Below are 27,269 nucleotides of genomic sequence, written 5' to 3' on the forward strand. Positions count from 1 at the left end.
CTAGCACGTAAGAGCGACCGTGAAAACACCAGAAAACCGGGAGCACAACGAGGCACGCTGACACTGTCACGCAATGGTGAATCAGAGAAGGAAGAGAGAGGGAATAATGTGCCTTCTTCAGTGATTAACCCTTTCAGGGTCCGTCCCGTAGATCTACGGCTTTATGTTCAGGGTCCAAACCATAGATCTACGTCATGAGCTCAGCTCACTCTGATAAACTGTGAGTGGTACATTTGGGCCTAGATATGAGAGAATACATATATGTGGTATGTGTGCACCACATAAAACAAATCCTGCAGCACACTGTGTATAATGAGGGAAAAAAAACTGAAATCATGATTTTTCGATTAAAACAGCGACTTTGCAGTGTTTTTTTGTATGTTTTTTATAGTTGTATTTGCGATTTCTTGGTCTCATTTGATAGAATGGAAGACATATTCCAGAAATAGAGATGATTTTGATTGGTTTTAGCACTGGAAATGGCTTGAAACTGAGCTCAAAGTAGCGGAAATGTTTAATTTTTGCCGATATTCAAGAGTAAACAAACGACTTCACACGTCTAATACACGTCAGCTGGTGGGTCTAATATACATTCAAAAATATGGTGATGATATTTATACAATTATTACAGTATTGCATAACAGTAAATCTTCTATTTTTTGGTGTGAATAAAAATTCATTATGTGAATAAAAAATCAAAATGGAATTTATTTGTAAAGCCTCAAAACGTAACTAATGAACAGAAAAAGTGTTAGTTTAGTTCCAGGAATACCTACATTGTTTATTCTGGACCCTATTTTGAAATTGGAATATTTTGAACTTTGTGTTAAATTGGCCAAATTAACAATTTCCGATCACTTTATTTTGTAGTTGAAACAGTTGACTTGGCGATTTCTTGCGCTCAATCGATAGAATAGAAGTAATACTAGTGAAATAGCTAAGAATTTGGTTGACTGGAATAATGTAATTGGCCTAAAATGGGAGTCAAAGTCGGCAAAATCGTCGATTCGTAAATATTGCTGACACATCAAAATTCGCGAGAGCATAATTTCGTCAATTTTCCATCAAATTTCGTACTTTTTGTTTTATTACCTTCACAAAAAGAATCTCTACCATTTCATAAGAAAAAATAACAAATTTTTTTTTTGAAAATTCTTGGACACTGGGGCACCACTTCAGATTTGGGCCTTGGACCCTGAAGGGGTTAAGGACGTGTGCAAAGTGGAGTGAGTTGCAAAGTTTTGTGGAGAAATATCACCCTAGCAAAGCTGTTGCAAGCCATGTCTAACATGTTCAATGACAATGCCTTGTCCCATTTTAGGCAAATCTTAAAGATGCCAGAAACAGACCTCTCTGGACAGATTTTTTCTGCGACATGGGTCCAGTGCCAGTAAAAGACAAAGAAGGGAACTAACCCTGGATAGGGACTTGATACCTGAAGTCCTTATGAAGGGGGATTCCCCTTCTAACCATTAACCTCTCCTCCTGCCTCTCCCCTCCTCATGTCTCCCATACGCCAACAAGACTCTTCAATAAAGGTAAAAGTGATATTAAATGTTCATTTATCCATTTCAAAAGTCCTTTATATTTATTGCTCATTGTTTTCTGTATGAACAACTATAGTTATTTTCTATAAAATGTATTTCTTGTTAATATTTTTGGGTGTCTGAAATGAATTAATTGGATTTACATTACTTCTTATGGGAAATATTGCTTCAGTTGTTGTCGAATTCGGTTTTCATCAGACTTTCTGGAACAAATTAATGACAAAAACCGAGGCTCCACTGTATATAAAAAAAACTTTTCCACAAAGAGTATCATGTCCAAATTCTTATGAACTCATTAAATTATTAAAAGCAAATAAATTTTGTACTGTATATACAATACATAATACAATATGACAAGTAGTGCAATAAAAAAAACTTACATCAGCAGGTTCAATTACAGCCACTTTTCCCTTTCCAAGTTTGGAAGAGAACTTGGCAGCCATAGTACAGCCCCCAGCACCACCACCCACCACCACCAGTTGATAACTGCCAGATACAAAAACATCAAATCTTAAAAACAAACACCCATATCTGATGTTCACTTTCATTAGTGTACATATTTATGGAAACTAAAATGATCAGCACTCTACTCTCTCTTTTTCATCTACATTTTCATTCCATTACAAATTCACATTTAGAAAAACTGGAAATGTATATCACACATTCAAGAAATCTCTAAACATAACATACATTTAGAGAAATCCATAGATACCAAATAACAAGTTAGGCCAGTTCCTAAAAATAATCAAACCAATTAAACATTTGATAATGACAGTGTTTTAAAAACTTACAAGAGAAGTTGTAAAGTTGATGAAGTTGAAAGGGAACCTATAGAGGAACAAGATAAGTAAGTTTATTTAGGTACAGGTACACAGAAGAACAATTATCATACAGTGGTACCTTGAGTTTCGAACAGCTCCCAACTCGAACAATTACATAAGTGTATTTTTGTAAGTGCTTTTGTAAGTGTATTTTTGGGGGTCTGAAATGGACTAATCTAATTTACATTATTCCTTATGGGAACAAATTCATTCGGTATTGGCACTCGAACAGCCTTCTGGAGCGAATTAAGTTCGCAACTCAAGGTACCACTGTACATAGTTTAACGAATGGAGATGGTTTTTGGGATCTGACGAGCTGTTGGAGTGTGAGCAGGGTAATATTTTGTGAAGGGATTCAGGGAAACTGGTTAGCCGGACTTGAGTCCTGGAAATGGAAAGTACAATGGCTGCACTTTAAAGGAGGGGTTTGGGATACTGGCAGTTTGGAGGGACATCTGAACTGTCGTATCTGGGCACCTCTGCAAAGACAGTGATTATGTATGAGTGATGATGAAAGTGTTGAATGATGACGAAAATTTTTTCTTTCTTTCTGGATCACCCTGCCTTGGTGGAAAACAGCCAACGTGTTAAAAAAAAAAGTTTAACGTACGTGTCAATTACCTAGGATAACCCAAAAAAGTCACACACAATGGCTTATTTCCATTGGGGTTCTTGATGAGTCCCACCCATTCTGCAATTTGTTTGCAATAGTGTTATTACAATTTCGTGAGTCACAAGATGTCTGATTGGAGAGAACTAGTACAATATCGAGGAAAGAAATATATTTACATATCTGGTAGCCTTGATCCACCATGAGGCCTGGTCACAGACGGGCCGCGGGGGCGTTGACCCCCGGAACTCTCTACAGGTAAACTCCAGGTAAGTGTATAGATCAGCAAATCGAGTCACCAAGGCAAATCGTTGAAATGATGAGAAAAAGAATAGCTGGAGCATTGGAGTCTATGGATAGAAAATAGTTTGTCAATGGATGCAAAGGGAATGCACTTAAGAATACAGCCTCTCCTCAGGTAAGAGACGTATTCATTTACTGATGACTCGGACTTACGATGGGCTCTCTGACCAGTATGCATACCTAAATAGTGTATATTACAGCTGATTTCCTCTATTCTGTTTATTACAATATATGAACAGTGCATTATAAATGGTGCAAAGGTGATATTAAAACAATATCAAAGATGGATGACACAAACCCACTACCACTATAGTATGCTCCTTGTTTAACATGGTCTTAGGAACGGAACTCCGTTGCCAAGTGAGGAGAAGCTGTAATGGTAAACACTCTTTTGTATTGGTGTGAGGAATGAACTTAGATGCAGTGAGGAGGGTAGGTGCAGTTGAGAAAGGTAATGGGAATGAAAGTTTAAAGTGACAGGATTCTTAAGAGTTAAATGACTTAAACAATGGTAACAACTGAAGGTTGCTTCTCAATGAAAATCAGATATTACTGTATATTTTAAGACATATACTTAATATACTGTACTGTACAGTGGAACCTCAGTTTTTGTATGCCCTGGTTTATATGTAAAACTATAGTTACTCTCTATAAAATGTATTTTTTGTTAATATTTTTGGGTGTCTGGAACAGATTAATTGGAGTTACATTATTTCTTACAGGAAATATTAAAAAAAAAATACATTTTATAGAGAATAACTATAGTTTTACATACAAACTAGGTAATACGAAAACTGAGGTTCCACTGTACATAGTATATTGTAAAATGTAGATTAATGCCAGAATTCTGCCCAGCAGTTGCAAACTATGACCTCTAAAAATAATCATATACATATGCATCACAACTTCAGAAAGTAGTGTGTAAATGATGTAATTTTGTTATGCCAAAATTAGCTCACTCACCTTTTACTGGCCTTGTAAGATGTAGAAAATGCAGCATTCTGAAGAATTACTTTTGAGTTACAACTAGCCACAAGTAGACAACCTTTACGGAGAAACATTCTTGTCAAGGACTGGTGACTAAGCTGTAGATATAATACAATAAGCAAAATTATTAAAAATACAAATAGAGTAAATAAGTAAAGTAAAACAGTATCAAATAAAATCAAAGTTTATTCTCTATAAGGATTACAATGCGGGGTTTACAGATTTTGATTATTGTGTGGTTTACATGTAATAAAATACTAATTACAGAGGGGGCCAATAGAACACCTAGCAAGACTAGGCATTTCAGGCAAACTTAGATTAATTCGTAACCCTAAATTATTACAAATTGTGGAGTAAGTTGATTAAATACTAAGTGACTAAATACTAGTTTGTGAATTTAGCAATGTGAATGCTTTGTTTTGGCACAATACATAGTTTCTATATTGGAGTATCACAGACAAACTTGTGACTAGTTAGGAATTATTATTTTAAGATTAAGATACGCATTTCTGTGCTTATAGTCAAATGGGTGAGTGAGTGAGTGTAAGTGTGAACCACCAAGTGGTTTTTATGTAGTTAGTTGACAGGGTGTATCAGGGAGATAAGATGTTTTCTAACGGTAGTTTTGAAGGTAATGAATGTGTCTGCAGTTCTAGAGTTTTCAGGCAGGGTGTTCCAGATTTTAGGGCCTTTGACATACATTGAATTTTTGTAAAGGTTTAGTCGGACATGGGGAATGTCGTAGAGATGTTTGTGTCTGGTGTTATGCTTGTGGGTCCTGTCACAACTATCAAGAAAGCATTTTAGGTCAAGGTTAATATTGAAATTTAAGGTCCTGTATATGTAGACTGCACAGTAATAAGTGTGGATGTTCTGAACAGGGAGTAAGTTTAGATCTATGAAGAGTGGGGGCGTGTGTTGCCAGGGATGGGATTTAGTGATTATTCTTACTGCGGCTTTTTGCTGAGTTATTACATATTGGCTTTAGGTGTATTGCTGCAGTTGAACTCCAAGCACAAATAGCATAGATGAGGTATGGATAAATGAGTGAATGGTATTACCTGGAGTTTACCTGGAGAGAGTTTCGGGGGTCAACGCCCCCGCGGCCCGGTCTGTGACCAGGCCTCCTGGTGGATCAGAGCCTGATCAACCAGGCTGTTACTGCTGGCTGCACGCAAACCAACGTACGAGCCACAGCCCGGCTGGTCAGGAACCGACTTTAGGTGCTTGTCCAGTGCCAGCTTGAAGACTGCCAGGGGTCTGTTGGTAATCCCCCTTATGTATGCTGGGAGGCAATTGAACAGTCTTGGGCCCCTGACACTGGTCAGTGGCTGGACAGCAGGGAAAGAAGTTGACGATCAAGAAGACGAATGGAAAGGTAGAAACGATGAAGAAGAAAGAGACTGCCGTGGAAACTGTTGTGGAAACATCCAATACATTCTCAGTGCTACCCGACGAATGTGAGTTGACTACTGGGAACGACACGACGAAAGACATTAAGGAAGGTAAGAATATTGTTGTTGTTGGGGATAGCCAAGTTAGGTATATGGATAGGGCGTTCTGCTTGAAGGACAGGAGTAGGAGACAGAGAGTTTGCTTTCCTGGGGCTGGGATGGAGGATATTGTTAGCCGTCTGGATGACATCATGAGAGGTAATGGGAGCAATCCTATTATCTGTCTCAGTGCTGGAGGCAACGATGTTGGCAGACGTAGGAGTGAGGACCTGATTAGCAGGTATAGGTCAGCAATAGAAATAATTAGAAGTAGGGGTGGGAACCCTCTCATATGTGGTATTTTGCCAAGGAGGGGAGTTGGAAGTGAATGGTTGTCCAGGGCAATTGGTGTCAATTGCTGGCTCGACAAATACTGTAAGGAAAATGCGGTAACATTCATTGACAACTGGGACCTCTTCTATGGCAGAAATGACATGTATGCTAGGGATGGGGTTCACTTATCTAGGTGTGGGGTGGGAGCACTGGCAACTGCAGTGGAGGGAGCAGTTAGGACTTTAAACTAGGAATAGTTAGTGGTATGGGTTTTGGCAGGAAAACAGTGAAGTCCCAGTGTAGTAATATTACGAGTTCTAGGGGAACTAGTAATAATAAGAACGAGATAGATATTGAAAAGCCAGGGACCTTGGGTGATAAAGACGGTAATAGGTTTAGTAGAAAAATAGAAATGAGCAGGAAGGGTAAAGAGAAAGGAGAGTCTTTCAATGTTTATTATGCTAATTGCCGTAGTGCTAGGAATAAGATGGACGAGTTGAGATTAGTTGCTAGTGTAGGTAACATTGATGTATTTGCCTTAACTGAGACGTGGTTTAATTCAAAAAGTCGGGACATGCCTGCGGAATGTCATATTCAGGGTTTTAAATTGTTCCAAGAAGATAGAAGTATTGGGAGGGGGGGTGGGGTGGCATTGTATGTCCGAGATCGCTTGAACTGTTGCATAAAAACGGGTATTAAGTCTGAAGTAACACATACAGAGTCTGTTTGGATAGAATTTTCAGAGGGGCATGAAAAACTGATTTTAGGAGTGATATACCGTCCCCCTAACTTAGATAGGGACCAAGGGAAACTACTATGGGAGGAAATTGTTAAGGCCACAAGGCACGATAATGTAGTAATTCTAGGAGACTTTAACTTTAGTCATGTTGATTGGAATTTCTTGACTGGGAATTTAGAATCGTACGACTTCTTAGAAGTATTTCAGGATTGTTTTTTGAAGCAGTTTGTGACAGAACCTACAAGGGGAAATAACCTGCTTGACTTAGTTATGGCAAACAATGAATCCCTTGTTAATAATTTAGAAATTTCAGAGGAACTGGGTGCTAGCGACCACAAATCAATTACATTTAGCATTGAATGGAAGTACGATAGTAGCGATAACTCAGTAACAGTCCCAGATTTTCGCTTAGCAGATTACGATGGGCTTAGAGAACACTTATCATCTGTTGACTGGGGTAACGAAGAGAGCTATCAATATGACAGTTTTCTGAACACTATACATGCTGCTCAAAGAGCGTTTATCCCATATAAAGAAATTAGATCAAATAGAAATGACCCAAAATGGATGAATAATAGGCTCAAATATCTACTAGGGCATAAGAAAGGAATTTATAGGCGTATCAAAAGAGGTGAGGGTCATCTTATGAATCAGTATATTGACATTAAGAGGGACATTAAAAAGGGGATAAGAAAAGCTAAAAGGGACTATGAAATTAAAGTTGCTAGGGATTCTAAAACTAACCCAAAAAGTTTTTTCCAGGTCTATAGAACAAAAGTTAGAGATAAGATAGGTCCCCTTAAAAATAACTATGGGCACCTTACTGACAATGAGAATGAAATGTGCTTGATTTTAAATAATTATTTTCTCTCAGTTTTTACACAGGAAGACACTAACAATATTCCAGTAATTAATTTTTACAGTGGGCTAGAAGAAGATAAATTATGTAACATCACAGTCACTAGTGAGATGGTTGTGAGGCAGATAGACAGACTGAAGCAAAATAAGTCGCCGGGTCCTGATGAGGTTTTTTCAAGGGTTCTTAAGGAATGCAAAATGGAACTCTGTGAACCATTAACTAATATTTTTAATTTATCTCTTCAAACAGGTGTAGTGTCTGATATGTGGAAGATGGCTAATGTAACTCCTATTTTTAAAACAGGGGACAAGTCGTTACCGTCAAATTACCGCCCAATAAGCCTGACCTCAATTGTAGGCAAATTACTAGAGTCAATTATAGCTGAGATTATAAGAAGCCATCTCGATAAGCATAGCTTGATTAATGATACTCAGCATGGATTCACAAGAGGCCGGTCTTGTCTAACTAATTTATTAACTTTCTTCAGTAAAGCTTTTGAGGCTGTTGACCACAATAAAGAATTTGATATTATTTACTTAGATTTTAGTAAGGCTTTTGATAGAGTTCCGCACCATAGACTGTTAAAGAAAGTGGCAGCCCATGGCATTGGGGGAAAAGTGCTCTCGTGGATCGAGTCATGGCTCACTGACAGGAAGCAGAGAGTGTCCATAAATGGGGTTAAATCCGAGTGGGGATCTGTAACAAGTGGCGTTCCACAGGGATCAGTCTTGGGCCCGTTGTTGTTTATAATATATATCAATGATCTTGATGAGGGAATTACTAGTGATATGAGCAAATTCGCCGATGACACAAAGATAGGTAGGATAATTGATTCAAACGTAGATGTTAGGGAACTTCAGGAGGATTTAAACAAACTCTATTCTTGGTCAGAAAAGTGGCAGATGCAGTTCAATGTAGATAAGTGCAAGGTTCTGAAGCTTGGGAGTGCTCATAACCCTAGTACTTATAAATTAAATGATGTAGAACTTAGCCATACAGATTGCGAAAAGGACTTGGGGGTTATGGTGAGCAGCAACCTTAAACCAAGACAGCAATGCCTAAGCGTACGTAATAAGGCAAATAGATTACTGGGATTTATATCAAGAAGTGTAAGCAACAGAAGTCCAGAGGTCATACTGCAGCTTTATACATCATTAGTAAGGCCTCACCTTGATTATGCAGCTCAGTTCTGGTCTCCGTATTACAAAATGGACATAAATTCGTTAGAAAACATTCAGCGTAGGATGACTAAATTAATACATAGCATCAGAAATCTTCCTTATGAAGAAAGATTGAAGACTCTTAAGTTACATTCACTTGTTAGACGAAGAATGAGGGGAGACCTGATCGAAGTGTATAAGTGGAAGATAGGTATTAATAAAGGGGATATTAATAAGGTCTTGAGGATGTCTCTCCAAGAGAGAACCCGCAGTAATGGATTTAAATTAGATAAGTTTAGATTTAGAAAGGACATAGGAAAGTATTGGTTTGGAAATAGGGTAGTTGATGAGTGGAACAGTCTACCTAGTTGGGTTATTGAGGCTAGGACTTTGGGTAGTTTCAAATCTAGGTTGGATAAGTACATGAGTGGGAAGGGTTGGATTTGAGTGGGACTTTCACATCAGAGCTTATTTCTTGGGTAGCATTGAAAATTGGGTTGGGTAAATGTTTTGTTAGTGGGATGAATTGTAAAGGACCTGCCTAGTATGGGCCAGCAGGCCTCCTGCAGTGTTCCTCCTTTCTTATGTTCTTATGTTCTTATGTATGGTCTCTTAACGTGCTAGTGACACCCCTGCTTTTCATTGGGGGCATGTTGCATCGTCTGCCAAGTCTTTTGCTTTCATAGTGAGTGATTTTCGTGTGCAAGTTCGGTACTAGTCCCTCTAGGATTTTCCAGGTGTATATAATCATGTATCTCTCCCGCCTGCGTTCCAGGGAATACAGGTTTAGGAACCTCAAGCGCTCCCAGTAATTGAGGTGTTTTATCTCCGTTATGCACGCCGTGAAGGTTCTCTGTACATTTTCTAGGTCAGCAATTTCACCTGCCTTGAAAGGTGCTGTTAGTGTGAGGCAATATTCCAGCCTAGATAGAACAAGTGACCTGAAGAGTGTCATCATGGGCTTGGCCTCCCTAGTTTTGAAGGTTCTCATTATCCATCCTGTCATTTTTCTAGAAGATGCGATTGATACAATGTTATGGTCCTTGAAGGTGAGATCCTCCGACATGATCACTCCCAGGTCTTTGACGTTGGTGTTTCGCTCTATTTTGTGGCCAGAATTTGTTTTGTACTCTGATGAAGATTTAATTTCCTCATGTTTACCATATCTGAGTAATTGAAATTTCTCATCTGGAGTTTATCTGGAGAGAGTTCCGGGGGTCAACGCCCCTGCGGCCCGGTCTGTGACCAGGCCTCCTTAGGTCAGTGTCCCAGGATGCGACCCACACCAGTCGACTAACACCCAGGTACCCATTTTACTGATGGGGAACATAGACAACAGGTGGAAAGAAACACGTCCAATGTTTCTAATCTGGCTGGGAATCGAACCCAGGCCCTCACCGTTGATGTCCACCTGGAGCCTTGCAGTGTCTGCAATGGAAGACACTGTCATGCAGATTCGGGTGTCATCTGCAAAGGAAGACACGGTGCTGTGGCTGACATCCTTGTCTATGTCGGATATGAGGATGAGGAACAAGATGGGAGCGAGTACTGTGCCTTGTGGAACAGAGCTTTTCACCGTAGCTGCCTCGGACTTTACTCTGTTGACAACTACTCTCTGTGTTCTGTTAGTGAGGAAATTATAGATCCATCGACCGACTTTTCCTGTTATTCCTTTAGCACGCATTTTGTGCGCTATTACGCCATGGTCACACTTGTCGAAGGCTTTTGCAAAGTCTGTATATATTACATCTGCATTCTTTTTGTCTTCTAGTGCATTTAGGACCTTGTCGTAGTGATCCAATAGTTGAGACAGACAGGAGCGACCTGTTCTAAACCCATGTTGCCCTGGGTTGTGTAACTGATGGGTTTCTAGATGGGTGGTGATCTTGCTTCTTAGGACCCTTTCAAAGATTTTTATATGGGACGTTAGTGCTATTGGTCTGTAGTTCTTTGCTGTTACTTTACTGCCCCCTTTGTGGAGTGGGGCTATGTCTGTTGTTTTTAGTAACTGTGGGACGACCCCCGTGTCCATGCTCCCTCTCCATAGGATGGAAAAGGCTCGTGATAGGGCTTCTTGAAGTTCTTGATGAACACAGAGTTTCATGAGTCTGGCCCTGGGGCAGAGTGCATGGGCATGTCATTTATCGCCTGTTCGAAGTCATTTGGCGTCAGGATAACATCGGATAGGCTTGTGTTAATCAAATTTTGTGGCTCTCTCATAAAAAATTCATTTTGATCTTCGACTCTCAGTCTGGTTAGCGGATTGCTAAAAACTGAGTCATATTGGGACTTGAGTAGCTCACTCATTTCCTTGCTGTCATCTGTGTAGGACCCATCTTGTTTAAGTAGGGGCCCAATACTGGACGTTGTTCTCGACTTTGATTTGGCATAGGAGAAGAAATACTTTGGGTTTCTTTCGATTTCATTTATGGCTTTTAGTTCTTCCCGCGATTCCTGACTCCTATAAGATTCCTTTAGCTTAAGTTCGATGCTTGCTATTTCTCTGACCAGTTTCTCCCTACGCATTTCAGATATATTGACCTCTTTTAGCCGCTCTGTTATTCTTTTCTGTCGCCTGTAAAGAGAGCGCCTGTCTCTTTCTGTTTTACATCTACTCCTCCTTTTTCTTAGAGGAATAAGCCTTGTGCATACATCGAGTGCCACCAAGTTAATCTGTTCTAGGCATAAGTTGGGGTCTGTGTTGCTTAGTATATCTTCCCAGCTTATATCGGTTAGGACTTGGTTTACTTGGTCCCACTTTATGTTTTTGTTATTGGAGTTGAATTTGGTGAATGCTCCCTCGTGACTAGTCTCATTATGTCGGCCTGGGGCTCCACGCATACATGTCTGAACCTCAATTATGTTGTGATCTGAGTATATTGTTTTTGATATGGTGACATTTCTTATCAGATCATCATTAATTAGTGAAGATGAGGTCTAGTGTATTCTCCAGTCTAGTAGGCTCTATTATTTGCTGGTTTAAATTGAATTTTGTGCAGAGATTTAAAAGCTCATGTGAGTGTGAGTTTTCATCAGAGCTGCCTCCTGGTGTTATTACTGCAACAATATTATTTGCTATATTCCTCCATTTTAGGTGCCTTAAGTTGAAATCCCCCAGGAGCAAGATGTTGGGCGCAGGAGCTGGAAGATTTTCCAGACAGTGGTCAATTTTTAACAGCTGTTCCTGGAATTGCTGGGATGTTGCATCCGGAGGCTTGTAGACTACCACAATGACTAGGTTTTGGTTCTCGACCTTTACTGCTAAAACTTCCACTACATCATTTGAGGCATTAAGCAGTTCTGTGCAAACATGTGACTCTGCAATGTACAGGCCCCCCCCCCCCTTTTGCCTGTTCACTCTGTCACATCTGTATAGGTTGTAACCTGGGATCCATATTTCATTGTCCAAGTGATCCTTTATGTGGGTCTCAGTGAAAGCTGCGAACATTGCCTTTGCCTCTGCAAGCAGTCCACGGATGAAAGGTATTTTGTTGTTTGTTGCTGGCTTTAGACCCTGTATATTTGCAAAGAAGAATGTCATCGGACTGCTGGTATTGTTGGTACTGGGGGGGATTTTTTTTCCGGCATTAGTATCTGTATCTGTTGGTTTGGAGTGGAGGCCATCGACTGTGGTTCCACTCCAGGAATGACTGGATTTGGTGTGGGATTTCTGCCATTTCCTGCCAGTTTTTTTTCCCTTTCACTAAAAAACCTCTCCCTCTTGAGTGGCTGTGGCTACCCAGATTTTCCCATGGCCTGGATGTTTTGTATCTTTTTGTCCCCTTTAGATGGTGTGCCTGGCAATTTAAGTTATAGCACAGTCTTTCCTGTACTGAAGAGGTACACAGTTCAGGGTGAAAAAGCTTACAGGAAGGGAGTTTGCATTTTCCTGTTGTCATATGGGCATGGCATTTTCTAGGGTGGTCATAGTTGCACGTCCCATCTGTTTTTCCAGATTTCCCATGCCTGCAGATACCAAGTGCATAGTATGTGCACAGGCTTGGTTTCCATTTGCCTTGGGTTTCTGTGACTGTATTCCCTGTTGTGAGAAGAGCATTTTGTGGCACGTAGTATCATATCTTGGAGAGGATCCCAACTGTTTTGGATACTTTTTTTGATATGTGTTGGATATGGGTGCTGAAATTCAGGTTGTTGTTGAGGTATAGTCCTAGGAATTTGCCCTCATTATGTCTGGCAATTAGAGTGCTGTCAATCTTAATGTTTAGTTGTGCAGCACCTGCTCTGCTACCAAACATAATATAGTAGGTTTTGTCTGTGTTAAGTGTAAGTTTATTGGCTGTCATCCATGTTGATATTTTGAGCAGCTCTTCATTAACAATGGTGTTGAGGGTTGCAAGATTAGGGTGAGAGATAACATAAGTCGTGTCATCAGCAAAGAGAATGGGTTTCAGGTGTTGGGATATGTCTGGAAGATCACTGATGTAAATGAGGAAGATTATTATTATTATTATAATCAAAAAGAAGTGCTAAGCCACAAGGGCTATACAGCATAAATGAGGAAGATCAGGGGTCCAAGGACACTTCCCTGTGGAACTCCAGTATCAAGTGGCTATGCTGATGATGCTGTGTCTTTAATGGTGACATACTGATATCTATTAGTAAGGTAGGATTTGAAATATGCAAGCGCATGGCCTCTTATAGCATAATGGTCAAGTTTGTAGAGTAGGATGCCGTGGTCTACTGTGTCAAAAGCTTTTCTTAGGTCAATAAAAATTCCTAGTGGATATTCCTCATTTACAAACATTCTTAAATTACTTTAATGTACATGAATATCACATTAAAAAGTGAACCAGGTAAATGCAAAAATACTATAATAGAGTATTTACCAACACACAAACACACAAAAAAATATAGTATACATGTCTATGATTTTAAATTAACATATACAGTAGTATTTATAAATGACCAATGCTGTCTCATTCCATGTAAATATTCCATTATCACCAAGTTGCCGAGCTATTAAAACTTTGGGATGTGGTCCCTGGACCCATTATGTGCCTCTAATCTGTTGACTACCGCCCACAGCATTGGTATGGGGTGTATAATAAACTTATTAAACTGTGACACTAACTCTATACAGAAAATTCTTAAATTACCAAAATACACTGCAATATACATGTACTTGTTTATCATAATACTAAAGAATAAGAAAAAAGATGAAAGTGAAACAGCTTAAATAATATCATGGTTACAAAACTGCTAACAAATTAGATGCTTCCATACATTTATTTATTTTAGAAATTTTAGCATACATACAGAGGTACAAAAAAAATACAGGTAAGAGCAGCATGCCAAAGCCACTTATATGCATAGCAGTACGGGCTGGCTTAAAATTAACTTAAGATTAATTTGGTAGGGTGTGCAAAAGAAGAAAATTAAAGGTGAATACAGGAAAGAGTAAGGTTATGAGGATAACAAAAAGATTAGGTGATGAAAGATTGAATATCAGATTGGAGGGAGAGAGTATGGAGGAGGTGAACGTATTCAGATATTTGGGAGTGGACGTGTCAGCGGATGGGTCTATGAAAGATGAGGTGAATCATAGAATTGATGAGGGAAAAAGAGTGAGTGGTGCACTTAGGAGTCTGTGGAGACAAAGAACTTTGTCCTTGGAGGCAAAGAGGGGAATGTATGAGAGTATAGTTTTACCAACGCTCTTATATGGGTGTGAAGCGTGGGTGATGAATGTTGCAGCGAGGAGAAGGCTGGAGGCAGTGGAGATGTCATGTCTGAGGGCAATGTGTGGTGTGAATATAATGCAGAGAATTCGTAGTTTGGAAGTTAGGAGGAGGTGCGGGATTACCAAAACTGTTGTCCAGAGGGCTGAGGAAGGGTTGTTGAGGTGGTTCGGACATGTAGAGAGAATGGAGCGAAACAGAATGACTTCAAGAGTGTATCAGTCTGTAGTGGAAGGAAGGCGGGGTAGGGGTCGGCCTAGGAAGGGTTGGAGGGAGGGGGTAAAGGAGGTTTTGTGTGCGAGGGGCTTGGACTTCCAGCAGGCATGCGTGAGCGTGTTTGATAGGAGTGAATGGAGACAAATGGTTTTTAATACTTGACGTGCTGTTGGAGTGTGAGCAAAGTAACATTTATGAAGGGATTCAGGGAAACCGGCAGGCCGGACTTGAGTCCTGGAGATGGGAAGTACAGTGCCTGCACTCTGAAGGAGGGGTGTTAATGTTGCAGTTTAAAAACTGTAGTGTAAAGCACCCTTCTGGCAAGACAGTGATGGAGTGAATGATGGTGAAAGTTTTTCTTTTTCGGGCCACCCTGCCTTGGTGGGAATCGGCCGGTGTGATAATAAAAAAATAAAAATAAAAAAAATAACTAAGCATTGATGAAATCAGTGATAAGACATTATTGTAAACAGATAACTATAAAGCACAAATGAGTATTACAAAGACAGGTCATATGGTTGCATGCATTGCTGTTCATTCAGTAGAATGGAGTATTCTGTTAGGTAGTGTATTTAAAAAAATAACAAAGTTAGATTGGGTCCTAGGTTTAACATTTATGTGATATAATTGTGAGTAACATTTTGGATATACAATTTATAAGGTTCAGTTATTCAGTATTTATTTGGTTTTGAGTGAGTAAGTGAACTTTGAGAAGAGACTTGAATTTATAAACAGGTAGTGTTTCTTTTATATTTACAGGTAATGAATTCCAGATTTTAGGGCCTTTTATGTGCATTGAGTTTTTGCATAGCGTGAGATGGACACGAGGAACATCAAAGAGTGATCTGTGCCTTGTGTTATGGTCATGTGTTCTGTTGAGGTTGGCAAGATGTTTGAGGGGAGGGTTAATATCAGAGTTAAGTGTTCTATGTATGTAATAGGTGCAATAATAAGTATGGATGTTTTGTATGGTGAGTAGGTTGAGTGTTTTGAATATTGGTGGAGTGTGTTGCCTGTAGTGAGAATTTGTTATTCTAACTGCAGCCTTTTGTTGGGTAATTAGTGGTCTGAGATGGTTAATTGTTGTTGAGCCCCATGCACAAATTCCATATTCAAATTCAAATTCAAATTCAAAGTTTATTCTCTATATAGATTACAATGCTGAGTTTACAGAAATTTGGTTATTGTGTGGTGTACATGAAGTAAAATAGTGATTACAGAGTGTACCACTAGAAAGCTTAGCATGGCTAAGCATTTCAGGCAGACTTAGTTTTATTCTTAATTGTAAAATATTACAAATTATGAGGTAAGTTGGTATTATGGCTAAGTGACTAAATACTAGTTTGTGAGTTTAGCAATGTAAATGCTTTTGTTTTGGCACAGTACATAGTTTCAGTATTGGAGTATCACAGGATTCATTATTTTAAGATTGAGATTAATATTTCTGTTTATGGTCAAATGAGTCAGTGAGTGTAAGTGTGAACCACCAGGTGGTATTCGTGTAGTTAGTTGACAGGGTGTATCAGGGAGATAAGATGTTTTCTAATGGTAGTTTTGAAGGTGATGAATGTGTCTGCAGTTCTAGAGTTCTCAGGTAGGGTATTCCAGATTTTAGGGCCTTTGACATACATTGAATTTTTGTAAAGGTTTAGTCGGACACGGGGAATGTCGAAGAGATGTTTGTGTCTGGTGTTATGCCTGTGGGTTCTGTCACAACTATCAAGAAAGCGTTTTAGGTCAAGGTTGATATTAGAGTTTAAGGCCCTGTAGATGTAGATTGCACAGTAGTAAGTGTGGATGTACTGAACAGGGAGTAAGTTTAGGTCTATGAAGAGTGGGGGGGTGTGTTGCCAGGGATGGGATTCAGTGATTATTCTTACTGAGATAGGGGTGAGATAGGGGTAAATAAGAGAGTGATAAAGGGCCAGGAGGGCTGACTGTGGAACATAGTACCGTATCTTCGATAGTATGCCTACAGTCTTGGAAATTTTCTTAGAAATTTGTTGTACATGTGTATGAAATTTGAGTCTATTATCGAGGTGGATTCCTAAGAATTTTCCCTCTGTTAGCTTTGTGATAGGTGATCCGTTTATCGTTATGTTAAGAGGTACATCTGTAGCTCTGTTACCAAACTGAATGAAGTAGGTTTTGTCAATGTTTAGTGTAAGTTTGTTAGTCCTCATCCAGGTAGATATTTTCTGTAATTCGGTGTTTACAGTATTGGCTAGCGTGACTGGGCTCGGGTGAGAGAAGGCGTATGTAGTGTCATCTGCAAAAAGTGTGGGTTTGAGTAATTGCGAAGCATTTGGTAGGTCATTTATGTATAGGAGAAAGAGAAGAGGGCCAAGGACACTTCCCTGTGGGACACCAACTGTAATTGGTTGTGCGGAAGAGCTTGCCCCATTTGCATACACATATTGGCTTCTGTTGCTGAGGTAAGACTTGAGGTAGTTGAGGGAGTGCCCTCTAATACCATAGTGTGACAATTTTACGTGGAGCAAGTCATGGTCAACTGTATCAAAAGCTTTACGCAAGTCAATGAAGATCCCCAGTGGGACTTCTTTTTTCTCTATTGCAGTGTATATATGTTCTAGCATGTGTATAATAGCATCATTAGTATTTTTATTAGGCCTGAATCCAAATTGGCAGGAGTTAAGAATGTTTTGGGAGATGAGGTAGGAGTAGATTCGTTTATGAATTAATTTTTCGAAAATTTTTGAGAGAGGGTGTAAATTAGATATTGGCCTATAGTTATTCAACTCTGTTTGGTCTCCTCCTTTATGGATCGGGGTGACCCTTGCTATTTTGAGAACTGTAGGGAAGGTGGAGGATTCAATGGATTTGTTAAAGAGTGTTGCAATGATTGGTGATAGTACTTGTGACGCTTTTTTGTATATAAAGGGTGGTAAGGTATTTAAATCTCCTGCCTTATTTTTCAGTGCGTTGATAATAAGGGGGACTTCGTATGGGTTAGTCGGAGCTAGGAACAGTGTGTTCGGGTAGTTGCCAGTGAGGTAGTCATTTGGTGGGGTATCTGAGCTTGGGATTTTATTGGCAAGGTTTTGACCTATAGTGGAGAAGAAATCATTGAGTCTGTTTGCTGTTTCTGTTGGTGGGAGTTGGGGTTCATCTGATTTTGCTAATTTTATTTTGCTATGTTGTGATATCTTTTTTGTTCCCAGAATTTCTGATAGGGTCTTCCAGGTCTTTTTTATATCACCTCGTAAGTTGGATAATCTGTTCTCATAATACAATTTTTTTGCCCTTCTTATCAGGCTGGTTAGGATTGACGAGTAACGTTTTGTTTGGTCTCTGGTTATGTGACCCATTCTGTACTGTTTTTCATATCGGTGTTTTGTATTTATGGATTTGAGAATGCTGGGTGTTAGCCAGGGACTGTTCAGTCTCTTAGCTGTCATCTGTTTAGTTTTTTTAGGGCAGTGCTTGTTATAAAGGTATTGGGTCTTTTAGAAAATTATTAAAACATTCGTCAATATCTGTATAGATTTCTAGCTCAGTGTGCCAGTCAATGTTTGTTACTGCTGTTGTGAAGTTATTAATGGCTGCCTCATTGTGAAGTCTGAAGGTGACTTTAGTAGTGTCTTGGGGTATTTTACCAAGAGTTGTTATGAGGAAAGTAGGGTAGTGGTCTGTGGTATTATCTGTAATTATGCCTGATTTTAAAGGGGATATGGTGTTGGTCCAGATGTGGTCAAGTAGGGAAACACTAGTCTCTGTAACTCTTGTAGGTTTTGTTACTGTTGGTAGCAACATGCAGTTGCTCATTGTGTTTGTGAATTCAGTAACGTGTGGGTCCTGGTCTTGCAGGAGATTTATATTGAAGTCACCTGAGAGTAGTAAGTGATCTTTGTTCATGCGTGCATCAATTATCATACTTCCTAGGTTTTGACTAAATTGGCTAATGTTTGATTGTGGAACTCTGTAGATGTTTATCACTGTGAGAGGTTTTTGTAGGTATTTGGATTTGAATTTAGCTATTATATATTCCCCATGTTCATCCCTTGTGCAAGTATTAGTGATACATTCTAGTTGGTCTGAGTAGTATATAGCAGTGCCACCCCCTTGTTGGTCTGGCCTACAGTTGTGTATGGCTGTGTAACCAGGAATGGCATAGACATCTGTAGTATCAGGCTTTAGCCAGGTTTCAGTTAGTGTAATGATGGACATATTGGCATGCAAGGAATTTAGTAATGCTAGGAGGTCATCATAATGCTTGCTTAAAGATCTAATTTTGTAGTTAAAGATAGTTATGTTGTTGTTGGCTCTGAGAAGTGCCTTTGATTGTTCTGCTGTGTAGTAATTACAGTAACTGTTTGAATCATTTAAGTCATTAAATAAGAGGTTGGTATCAGGATCAATGCTTGTAATCATAAGATTTGTAGTGAATCTATAGTTAGAATTAAGTAAAAAATAAAGTAAATATTCTAAAGCTAAAAAAAAATAGCACCTGAATTATTTAACAAATGTAAAAATAATGAGCTAGGGTAGTTTTTTAAAGCTAAAATAAAGGAGACAATATAAAAGGGACTAAAATAATTTGTGGTGAACAAATAAAGTGATGATCAAATAATGGAGCTTGGGAATATGATAGTAGGTAGTACTTTAAAGGTAATTCTTTAAAGTTAGAATTATAATATAAAATTATAATATAAAAGGGACTAATATAAGTTGTGGTGAACAATCAAGTGGTAATCAAATAAATGAGCTTTGGAGTATAATGGCAAAATAGTGAACTTATTAACTTTAGCACCTGAGAATAGCACCTTGATTATTTTAACAATTGTGAATATATGAGCTAAGGTAGTTATATAAAGCTAAAATAAAGGAAAAAAAAATATATAAGGGACTACAATTAAGTAATGGTAAACAAGTTAAATGGACAGATAGTCACTATGAAATAATATTGGTTTAGGAGTAAGATCTGATTTGTAATATTAAACAAGTTGAGCAGTTTATTGCACAATAAAAAGAAAAAAAAATGAGGTAGTTGGTACTAGCTAGCAAAAGATAGTTTTGGTACTTGCAAAAAAGTAATTGGAATATACACTAATTGCACACACAATAAAAAGTGACTAAAAAAACAAGTAGTGGTAAACAAAATTAAATGGACAGGTAAGAACAATGAATAATATTAATTTGGAGTAAGATTTGACTTGTAACATAAAATTATGAGCAATTAATAGCAGTAAGAAAGAAGTAAAAAGGTATTGGAGGTAGTTAGCATTAGCTTGTGATGAAAAAAAATAATAATGCACAATATAATAGTAAGGTACACTATATACACCACACGTATGTATGTATTAAGGGCACTTATCTAATCTGTTACATAAATGACAGCTTTTCTAAGGAAGGTAGAGAAATCGTGTTCGTTTGAGATAGTATATTGTTGTCCTGTTGATGTTTTCCTTACTAGTATTTTCCCATCTCGCGTGAAACACTGATGTATTTTGTTTTCCTGTTTAAGTTTTCTCAGCCTGAACAGAAGGTTTTGACGTTTTCTTGTTAGACACTCATTTATGTACACTCCATTTTTCATTGTAATTGCTGATTTAATTAGGTCCTTTCTTTTATCGTATGAATGAAGTCTGATCATTATACTGTGTTTACTTCCTGGTTTTCCTAACAAACGTGTTTCTTTGATTTCATTGTTTTGCACGATGACTTGTACGTGGTCCTGTATTATCCTGACAGCAGTTTCTTTGCACTGAGCTTGTGTTATGTCACTTTGAATGTGTGGACTGTTTATTATAACTGCATCAGACAACTTATCTTGTTCAGTTTTGTCGTCTTGGAAATCAAGGTATTCATTTAGTCGAGTGTGCATGTTCTGATTCCAGTCCTTGATTGCTTCTTCAACCTTCACATGAGAGTTAAATGTTACCATGGGCTGTAAGTGGTATCACCTGTATCAGGGTTCCATGGTGTTGCTGTGTCAAAAACTTCTGTCTGCTAAACTCTGACCCAACAACAACCCCAATTTAATGTTCAACAGCCCCAATGGAAATATGTCACTTCGACTTTTTTGGGTTATCCTAGGTAAGTTGCAAATTATTAGGTATGATAATTGCACTTATGTTCCTGCCACTAAATAGAGCTTACTTATTAACTCTATGGCATGAACTTCCACTAGACTGACCCAATGCTAGGGCATGACCTAATACCACTAGTGGGCCCCGTCCATTTGTGACGTAACTTCAACTGCTGCACCTCAGCCGACTTCAATATACAAAAATCAATCGTCCTGCCTATACTTCACATTCAAGAATAAGATGCTCTTAATACCAGCTTCCAGGCTGAAGGACTGACTACCTCATCCACTGTCTTCCTGTATCATCGTTCACTACCTTTGTAACTAGTTCAGCTATCATAACTTTGGGGTCCAGTCCCTGGACCCATTATGTACCTTTGTAATCTTTTGACTACCGCCCACAGGATGGGTATGGGGTGCATAATAAACATATTAAACTAACTAAACTCTGCACTGAATTGAGTCACTAATTGGCGAAATGTCTGGCAAGTAAACTTATTCAGGTAAAAGTACACAGTTAAATAAATTATCACACACTGTATGTATAATTCATCCTGTCGGTACTGTATGCTAATATTGTAATAATAATAATAATTAGAGAGGAGAGAGGAGGAAGAGGGAGGATGATACTGAAAGTATTCTTGTCTGATGTTAAACATGTTACCGTGAAGCATCAGTGTTGTCGACAGGTCTTTAACCCAACCATTTTTCACTCGAGATTCCTGCATCTCTTTCATTGTGAATTCATTACCTCTGTAACTTGCTCAGCTATCAAAACTTTGAGGCCCAGTCCCTGGACCCATTATGTACCTCTGTAATCTTTTGACTACCGCCCACTGGATGGGTATGGGGTGCATAATAAACATATTAAACTAAACTCTTTCAATTCTACAATTAAAACGTTACTAATATCTAATTCTAGAACGTATTATTATATTCATGGGACGCGCTAAACCCATATGGGTAGAAACATCGGACGTGTTTCTTTACACTGGTTGTCTATGTTCACCCACCAGTAAAATGGGTACCTGGGTGTTAGTTAACTGGTGTGGGTCGCATCCTGGGCCAAAACTGACCTAATTTGTGGGAAATGCTCAGCATAACGAAGGGCTTTCTGCATAGTAGTATGTCATTGATGTCAACTATGGTCTGTATGTACTTGTAGTAAATAAAAATATTATTATTATTATTATTATTAAATGGATGGTAATCAGGACCCCAAGGAATAAGTCACTTTGATTTGCTATCCTAAGAAATTTACAGTGGGGGGGGGGGCTGAACGATAGCTCTAGCATAATATATTACTATGTATGAAAATTGTAGTCACCTAACTCTGTGTAACTGTACTTAAATAAACTTATTAGGGTAACTCTAGCATCAAGGCATCTTTCCCTTGAGGAATATCAAAGACGTAGTTCATACATTAGTATTCAGATGCGAGCAGTGTAACCTTGGAGAACAGAGGAAGGTGCACATCACCTCACAACTGTTGTTGCAAGTCATCAGTCAACACCCATTGTATCATTCCTTATTTAGCCTAGCTTCTCCATACGAGCCCCGTGAGGGCGGGGAATGTGGCTAGGCCTGGGGACACTTGGTCCCAAAGATGAGGAGGTACTGTACCTCCTCCCATAAGAGACTTAAGTCTCGAGACACTCCCCAGATAGGGAGCCAAGGCCAAGGCCGGGTCACCACTACTTGGAAAAGACCCGGGCCGGGAGAATACCGGCGAAAAAAAAAAAAAAAAAAAAAAAACTCCGTAACATACAGTATATTCACGGGGACACGATAAACCCGTAAGGAAGTAAGAGGCCATATTTGCTGATAAATGGGAGATAATAATTATTATTATTAAAGGGGAGCGCTAAACCCGCAGGACTATGCAGCGCCAGTGGGAGGGATGTGGATGGTATTCAGGCTTAATTCAGGGAACTGGAGCACATATCTAATTCCCTGGATCAAACGCCCCTCACCAACGTCAAGGAACCATCCTTGAGGGGGGGAGATAATCAAGTTTGATCCAAGGATGAGGATACCTGTTTCAGTTCTTTAGAATAAAGAACTCACCGTCACCAAGGTATCCCTCCCATCCTTCCTTGACAGGAGTGCCGGTCGAGGACTGACAATCAATTATTACCAGGGTGCCTAAGATTAAGTCAAGTTCAGGTTCAATACCTGTATGACCCTTGTGGGTTTAGCGTTTAGTTATGATTATAATAATTATTATTATAATCATGGGGAAGCGCTAAACCCGTAGGATTGATTATAATAATCAGGATCAATACACAAGTTTAGATTTTTGTAATGGTTCTGATGGGAAATACGTCAGTCTGACGTTTTTAGGGTTACCCTAGGTAATTTACACATATGTTACTGTGTATAATAACTGCGTAACTGTACTCATGTGTACCTGTACCTAAATAAACTTACTAGGTCACTTGTTAGTGTTTGTGGGGATTATCTTGGCAAAGCCGGTCTCAGACCAGGCCTTCCCCAGACTGGAAAACAAGTATTGAAGGATTAAGAACTATTATGAAGTACATAGGAAAATAACGGTACATGTATAATGAATGCAAATAGAAGTTTTTAGAGAAGTTCCTTGATGCCGGTGAGGGGCTCTTAATCAAAGGAACTGGACCTACCCTCCCTTGCCTGGGCTCGAACCTGAATGCCTCCCATTCCCCAGGAGCTATATGACCTCTACGGGTTTAGTGCTTCCCCTAAGAATGTAATAAAAATAAGTCTGTAAGATTTACCTGCCATCTTACGTGTTCACGATACAGAAAGAAGTGATCAGTAGTCCTTCCAGTGCACAATATTGAGCATTATTATTATTATTATATTCACAGGGGTAAGCACCAAACCCGTAGGGGTTACACAGCGCCCGTGGTAATGGAAGGCAGTCAGAGCAGGTGTTGCACAACTCGACATTAAGATCGACAGTGCCCCTACTGCTAAGCATAATGAGGGCAAGTTCCTGGGCCTACACCTTGACAGCACCCTGAATTTCAGCACCCATATTCAACGCATAACAAAAAAAAGTATCCAAAACTGTTGGGATCCTCTCTAAGATACGTTACTACGTACCACAATCAGCACTACTCACACTATACTATTCACTCATCTATCCCTACCTCACATATGCCATCTGTGCTTGGGGATCAACAGCAATTACCCACCTAAAGCCAATAATAACCCAACAAAAAGCCGTAGTAAGAATTATCACACAATCCAATGCTAGGCAACCCCCCCCCCCTCCCCACTCTTCAAAGATCTAAACTTACTCACTGTTCAGAACATCCACACCTACTATTCTGCAATCTACATTTACAGAACCATAAATTCCAATATTAACCCTGAACTAAAACACTTTCTTGATAGTTGTGACAGGACCCATAGGCATAATACCAGACACAAACATCTCTATGACAGTCCCCGTGTCCGGCTAAATCTATACAAAAATTCAATGTACATAAAAGGGCCTAAACTCGGGAACTCCCTGCCTGAAACTCTAGAACTGCCGACTCAACCACCATTTTCAAAAGCACCTTTAAAAAACGCCTTATCTCCCTAACACACACCACCGGTAGCTAACACACCCCAGCTGTAGCTAACACACCCCACCGTTAGCTAACACCCCACCAGTAGCTAACACACCCCACTTGTAGCTAACACACCCCACCGGTAGCTAACACACCCCACCGGTAGCTAACACACACCACCGGTAGCTAACACCCCATCAGTAGCTAACACAACCCACCTGTAGCTAACACACCCCACCTGTAGCTAACACACCCCACCTGTAGCTAACACACCCCACCTAAAGCTAACACATACCACCAGGAGCTAACACACCCCCACCTGTAGTTAACACACTCCACCTGTTGCTAACACACCCCACCTGTAGCTAACACACCCACCTGTAGCTAACACACCACCGGTAGCTAACACACCCCACCGGTAGCTAACACATCCCACCTGTAGCTAACACACTCCACCTGTAGCTAACACACATCACCGGTAGCTAACACACCCCACCTGTAGCTAACACACCCCACCTGTAGCTAACACACACCACCGGTAGCTAACACACCCCACCGGTAGCTAACACACCCCACCGGTAGCTAACACACCCCACCTGTAGCTAACACACACCACCGGTAGCTAACACACCCCACCTGTAGCTAACACACCCCACCTGTAGCTAACATACACCACCGGTAGCTAACACACCCCACCTGTAGCTAACACACCCCACCGGTAGCTAACACACCCCACCGGTAGTTAACACACCCCACCGGTAGCTAACACACCCCACCTGTAGCTAACACACCCCACCTGTAGCTAACACACCCCACCTAAAGCTAACACATACCACCAGTAGCTAACACACCCCACCTGTAGCTAACACACCCCACCTGTAGCTAACACACCCCACCTGTAGCTAACACACCCACCTGTAGCTAACACACCACCGGTAGCTAACACACCCCACCGGTAGCTAACACATCCCACCTGTAGCTAACACACTCCACCTGTAGCTAACACACATCACCGGTAGCTAACACACCCCACCTGTAGCTAACACACCCCACCTGTAGCTAACACACCCCACCTGTAGCTAACACACCCCACCTGTAGCTAACACACCCCACCTGTAGCTAACACACCCCACCTGTAGCTAACACACCCCACCTGTAGCTAACACACCCCACCTGTAGCTAACACACCACCGGTAGCTAACACACCCCACCTGTAGCTAACACACCCCACCGGTAGCTAACACACCCCACCGGTAGTTAACACACCCCACCGGTAGCTAACACACCCCACCTGTAGCTAACACACCCCACCTGTAGCTAACACACCCCAAAGAGTATACTACTGACTCCGGCCATACAATAGAGCGGAAAAATAGTGTAAGGGACCTGGGAGTAGTAATGTCTGAGGATCTCACTTTCAAGGATCACAACAGTGCCACGATCGCACCTGCAAAGAAAATGATAGGATGGATAATGAGAACTTTCAAAACGAGAGATGCCAAGCCAATGATGATCCTTTTCAAATCACTTGTTCTCTCTAGGCTGGAATACTGCTGTACATTAACATCTCCATTCAAAGCAGGTGAAATCGCAGATCTAGAGAGTGTACAGAGATCCTTTACTGCACGTGTAAGTTCTGTCAAGCACCTTAACTACTGGGAACGCTTGGAAACACTTGACTTGTACTCGTTGGAACGCAGGAGGGAGAGATATATCATAATCTACACTTGGAAAATCTTGGAAGGAATGGTCCCAAATCTGCACACAGAAATCACTCCCTACGAAAGTAAAAGACTGGGCAGGCGATGCAAAATGCCCCCAATAAAAAGTAGGGGCGCCATTGGTACACTAAGGGAAAACACCATAAGTGTCCGGGGCCCAAAACTGTTCAACAGCCTCCCATCAAGCATTAGGGGAATTGCCAATAAACCCCTGGCTGCCTTCAAGAGAGAGCTGGACAGATACCTAAAGTCAGTGCCGGATCAGCCGGGCTGTGGCTCGTACGTTGGACTGCGTGCGGCCAGCAGTAACAGCCTAGTTGATCAGGCCCTGATCCATCGGGAGGCCTGGTCATGGACCGGGCCGCAGGGGCGTTGATCCCCGGAATAACCTCCAGGTAACCTGTAGCTAACACCCCACCGGTAGCTAACACACCCCACCTGTAGCTAACACACCCCACCGGTAGCTAACACACCCCACCAGTAGCTAACACACCCCACCTGTAGCTAACACACCCCACCTGTAGCTAACACACCCCACCTGTAGCTAACCCCACCGGTAGCTAACACACCCCACCTGTAGCTAACCACATAAAAACTACCTTAGCTTGCACATATCCAAAACAAGATACACTTATTTGATATCTGTGACTCCCCCTAATTTGCACTAATGACTATCAACATAAAATTCTTAATATAATTTTTGCTACATAATTCTTAAGCTAGTCATAAGTTTGTCTAAGACACTCCATTATAGGAGCTTAACAGAAACTGAATCAACGCAAGACGAGACCATTCCCACTAATAGATAAACTAATTGTTAATTTTTTAAATGTTTTGAACTACCTCACTTGTAAATCTAGATAATCACTACATCTACCTCACTTTAATGCCAGTATGATCCATAACCTGTGTCAATATAGTGTAAGAAATAGTATTAGTCTGCCCGAGATGCCTAGGCATACCTAGGCATACTAGTGGCCTTCTTTGTATTAAATAATTTATAATATGCAATAATAATTTATAATATGTAAACCCCACATTGTAATATCAATAGAGAAATAAAGAATTTAATTTTAATTTTAAAGAAGGAGGTTTTAACCCTAATTACTAATGTTGGGGTGCCACTACCACGATAAGAGACAACACAATAAGTGTCAGGGGCCCCAAGACTGTTCAACTGCATCCCAGTATACATAAGGGGGATTACCAATAGACCCCTGGCTGTTTTCAAGCAGGCATTGGACAGGCAT

General features: G+C 40.1%; 1 protein-coding gene across 5 annotated transcripts in view; it reads right to left on the minus strand.

The window, feature by feature from the left end:
- Sqor (Sulfide quinone oxidoreductase) overlaps nucleotides 1–27,269 on the minus strand; it is a 51,826-nt gene that overhangs the window by 22,467 nt on the left and 2,090 nt on the right. For 2 of the 5 annotated variants that reach the window (XR_011392701.1, XM_070090695.1), the window contains exons 1-3: nucleotides 20,139–20,619; nucleotides 4,245–4,366; nucleotides 1,928–2,033 (exon numbers count right to left, since the gene is read on the minus strand). Coding sequence is in view for 4 of the 5 variants with exons in the window: in XM_070090695.1 (XP_069946796.1) it covers nucleotides 1,928–2,033; nucleotides 4,245–4,366; nucleotides 20,139–20,612 (702 nt within the window). In the remaining variant the exon portion in view is untranslated. Of the gene's footprint in view, nucleotides 1–1,927; nucleotides 2,034–3,157; nucleotides 3,231–4,244; nucleotides 4,367–20,138; nucleotides 20,620–27,269 lie in introns of those variants that run through there. The other 3 variants (XM_070090697.1, XM_070090696.1, XM_070090698.1) reach the window with 3 other exon arrangements.

Source organism: Cherax quadricarinatus, chromosome 32 (genome assembly GCF_038502225.1).
Source record: "Cherax quadricarinatus isolate ZL_2023a chromosome 32, ASM3850222v1, whole genome shotgun sequence".
In the NCBI taxonomy this organism is placed as follows: domain Eukaryota; kingdom Metazoa; phylum Arthropoda; class Malacostraca; order Decapoda; family Parastacidae; genus Cherax; species Cherax quadricarinatus.